Source organism: Opisthorchis viverrini (genome assembly GCF_000715545.1).
Source record: "Opisthorchis viverrini unplaced genomic scaffold opera_v5_229, whole genome shotgun sequence".
NCBI lineage: Eukaryota > Metazoa > Platyhelminthes > Trematoda > Opisthorchiida > Opisthorchiidae > Opisthorchis > Opisthorchis viverrini.
The window spans coordinates 306893-311348 of record NW_008751888.1 but is presented as its reverse complement, the minus strand read 5'-3'; the positions used below and the strand labels follow the sequence as shown (position 1 = coordinate 311348).

Sequence of the window (4456 nt, the reverse complement as noted above, 5' to 3'; positions counted from 1 at the left end):
AAGGGAATTGTATCATCACCTCACCCTAGTTGGAGTTGGGGGAGAGATGACCCAAAAGGTTAGAGCGCGAATTTACTGACCGGAAGGTTCGTGATTCGAACCGTCCCCTCTGTGCCTCTCGACTTCCTCTGTCTAGGCTTGGGCAACCTGGCAGTATCCCAGCCCTCGTGCCTCCTTCGTGTGGCATGGCAGCTAGGTACGGAAAGGGAGCTACAACTGGACGATTTATTTTATTTTATTATCTAACCGTCACAAACGCAAACATGAGTGTGATCTCCTAGCGATAGCAGCTGGGTAAGAGCGGGGCTGTGTGGAAACCAAACTGACTTTTGAATGGTAGCGTAGAATGTGATATAAATGTAGAAACTTCGTGGATGTGTAATGAGGCAGCATACCTTAGATACTTTATCTGGTTTAAACGCATCGGGTTGCCGAATTACGTCACCAACAAAACTAAAACCAATGCTAGCCAGTAAAAACGATCGACTTACGGGCCGAATGCGTCGAAGCACCTTCCGAGGCCCCGTCAACTGCTCGTTCTAATCCTGTATGAAGTGTATCCAAAGGTAATGGCTTATCGAACTCGGTTCCGTCTGCAATCTCACGAAGCCAATCTGGTTCATCCAAACCGAAATTGGCAAATCTGGACGAGTAGGGCAGACGAGGTCCGGCATAGGGCGGCCACGAAAGGCGACGGTCACCTTTCTGCGTGAATTCGACGGATACAGATCCCATCTGAAACAAAAAAAAACACGGCCACTGTGATAAGAGGGCAGAGTTTTGGTCGCCACCCCCACTTAACATTCATATAAAAGATTCCGATGCAGTACACCATAAACATGATTCTATCTTGTCTTGGTCGGAATTTCGCACCTTGAGCATGTTGATTCTTATGAATGCTGAAAAATGACGCCAAGTTTTGACAGTGAATTGATAGTACAAAGACAAGAGTTCATACTATTATTTTGCGGTAATTTAGATTCCTCATCACTCGACGGTACTGAACGAATTTTGGAGTTCAGCCTCGACACTAATGCTATGGGCAGATGGAAATGTTTGATTTCATCAGTTCGTCCATGTTCGCCTACTCCCTACTTGGTTGGGGCTGTCTCTACGCGTTTTTGGTGTGCGAGCAATGAGATCATTAACAATTTGGTCTGGATTTCTTTCGGTTCCCAGACAGCACAACGGCAATTTTGATCTCTAGTTAGCTTAGCGGCTAAGACGCACGGCTACTGACCAGGAGTCAAGCCTAGTTTGGGGAAGAGGCCGTGGTGGTGCAGTGTATCGGCAATTTTTACGACATCAGCTGTTTGCGTGACACAGGAATTTTGATTTGGTGCTCCTTCTTCGGGAATGGATCAATCATTTCAGAAACCAGAAAGTGCAACATCTCGGCTCTAGATGGAGAGAGAAATTACACCGAAGAAATGACCCGCACAGCCGAAATGGTCCCATCAACCGGAGAGAGTTGTGCATCCAGCGATGACAATCCAGAAAGTTCTAGTTTCCAATCGGGGGAATCTGAATTGGTACCATCAAGTATTTGTGAAGTCATCAGGTTCATGAGATCCCCTAATTTATGAACAATATGGACATCATTCAGCAAAGTGGCTGATATGGAAGCTGTCTAGAAGTCTCTCCTTTCCACACAACCATACTGAATGACCATATAATGACCTCCTGAAGTGGTATTTGGGTTGTATTTCACTGAATGTGTGCAGTGTGCGAATATCTACGTCCGGGACCACTGAACTATATGAGGATATGGTAGGCACGGCATACGCTTGTCAATGAAAGACGCACCTGTCTGACTTCGTATGGAGTGAAGTCATCGCGGAACTCTTGAAGGCTTGGGTCGCCCAGTGGCACCAATAGCGATAAGTCCATAAATCGCTGACAAATCGGGCGGGCCATTTCTCTGAAGTGGGAAAAAGCGAAGTAACCAAGTTATAACTTCACCTTCATTATTCCAGGCAAGTGGCGAAACAATATAATAAATAATAATAAACGTTCAGTTGTGATACATTTTCGGTGCCCAACCCCAGCGAAAAGCCGGAATCGGGTTCAGACGACGAAACCTTCGATCACTGGCTTTGCGTCCTAATCGCTGAGCTCTAGGAAGCTCGACGAAATCACACGGCCGTGGAGGAAAGAGAGTAAGCAAACGTGTAGCCTTTACTGCTATTTTATGCGCAATTTTATCCCCCACCCCCACCCCCCGATGTACCATCAGGTAATCACACGCTTAAACCAAAACTAGTCTACCATGAAGTAAAAAAATTGTTCAGCTGCATCACCCTTTCGGTGCCCAACTGCCATGCCACCCGAAAGTTGCACGAGGGCTGGGATACTACCAGGTTGCCCAAGCCTAGACAAGGGAGTCGAGAGGCAGAGGTCGGGTTCGAACCACGACCCTCCGGTCAGTAAGTTCGCGCTCTAACTGCTTGCGCCATCTCGCCCTCTACCATGAAGTCCCCGAAGGAAATGAACAATTTTAGCACCTGTCCTCTCGTGGGAACTTCGGGCAAATCAAGAATGGTCAGTAGTCAGATAACTAAAACGTTAATCACTACAACCGGTTGGCAAGCGAGTTCTATCAATTTTGTTCAAGTTGTACAAAGATTGTAAAAGGCGTGGGGAAAATTAAACACCTGTGATGAAATGCATCTACTGAGCCGACCAAAAGTAGATTACAAAGGTTTCGATGTGCCCCAATGCGCGTCACCATGGTAACGATATGCAACATAAGATAGCAGGGATCCAAATCAGGTGACCAACTATGAAGACGCGTTACTATGTGACAAGCTTGGGGGGTCCAGCGGTAGGACACAAAAATCACTCAAGAGATTAATACGCAGAGACAAGGTGCGTAGTATTTCTTGTAAACCGGCTTTTTTCGCAGGACCGGGTCGCAGTCGACAATGAACGCTGATGCAAACTCTCCAAGAAGATCGCTTTTTTTCGATAAAGTGTGTCCTAGGAATACCGCACCTGAACAATATACGCTCTAAAATTGTTCTGCAGAAAGTTTTGTGCAAAACCTGCGCACACATGTAAAGCAAAAAAACTTAGAAATACCTGCACCGCTGTACTTCCGGCACATTTGATGCTAACCAATAGACCAAACTGAGTCCGGAAATGCAGTAGATTGTCTTGTCATTGTGAACCACTGTAACCAGTTGCAGTATTCTTGGATTCAATCCCAGGCCTGTCAGCTCGAAGGACTCCGCGTCCAGTCTTCCGTCCTTGTGCGCTGTTGACTGCTGGGGTGGTGGCAATACTGGATTGTCCACACGATGAGCCAAATAGGTGCCCAGCATCCGCGACCACAGGTCACGAATGTAAACTTCATCTAGGCTGTCGTGACTGTGGGACGCATCACCACAGACGCTCTGTGGAAGATCGCCCAATGATGTCATTACCGAAGCATCAGATGTGGCTCGCCCGCAGGGGCCGGTAAGTTGGTGTGGTGTGTTGGACAGTGTGCTGGAACCAACGACTGATGGTCGTGAACGAGCACTCTGAACTCTATTGATTCGGCCCCCAACGGATCCACTGGACATGGTTGGGACTGGGGCGGACTGTTTTCTGAGTCCAGCGGGCGAAAGCAACCTCCCGAAGCCAAGCAAATCCTCAGTATTTGGAGTTAACTGGGTCCCTGTGGAACAATCAAGAGTCGCGTTGAGCTGCTCGTCAACAGTTGCTCGACAGAGTGTGGCATCCGCGGACAATGGGCTTGATGTTGAATTGTCATGGACGGCAGAAACGGAAACAGTACCAGCGCAAGCTTCGATTGCCCGTGGGGACCAACTGACGTGTTTTGCGGATCCAACACGAGACAGAGTCAGTGAGGATGTTGAGGGAAGAGCACGCGCACAGTAACTGCACACGCGCTGCAGACCTGACATACCAATCTGATGGCCTTCAACAAACTGCAAGTAAGAGAGGAAAGTACAGTCTTATGTGAATGTGATCATCCAGTTGGAACACTCCTACGGTGCTAGATGCCAGGCCACCTGAGAGTAGCATGAGGCCTGAGGTAGTGCAAGGTTGCCCAAACCTAAACAGGAGCAACCGAGAGGCTGAGCTCGAATTCAAGCCACGGACCTTCAGACTAGGAGGCTCACGCCTTAATACCTGAGACCTCTGGTGCTTGGTGAGTGAGTGAGTGAGTGAGTGAGTGAGTGAGTGAGTGAGTGAGTGAGTGAGTGAGTGAGTGAGTGAGTGAGTGAGTGAGTGAGTGACCGTTGTACAAACGGAATTATCATTGACTAGTCATAGCCATACATGCACGTCTTACGGGTGGTACAGGTCACTAGGTGGTTTACTCGCCTCTATATAACTTGACAAGCATTAGTCACCAGCTAGGTCTACACATAACTTTAGAATCATCCCACTCAGTAACCCTCCGGCGTCGTTCCTCGAGTTCAAACCAAATACGGGGATTTCGACT

The 4456-nt window shown here is 48.0% G+C and overlaps 1 protein-coding gene across 1 annotated transcript in view; it reads right to left on the bottom strand.

Moving 5' to 3' along the window:
• Positions 1 to 4456, bottom strand: part of T265_08692 (hypothetical protein) — a gene marked incomplete at both ends in the record, with an annotated part of 83898 nt that overhangs the window by 76392 nt on the left and 3050 nt on the right. Inside the window, 3 exons of the mRNA XM_009174566.1 lie at positions 492 to 796; positions 1757 to 1921; positions 3082 to 3935. Coding sequence (XP_009172830.1) covers positions 492 to 796; positions 1757 to 1921; positions 3082 to 3935 — 1324 coding nt within the window. The remainder of the gene's footprint in view (positions 1 to 491; positions 797 to 1756; positions 1922 to 3081; positions 3936 to 4456) is intronic.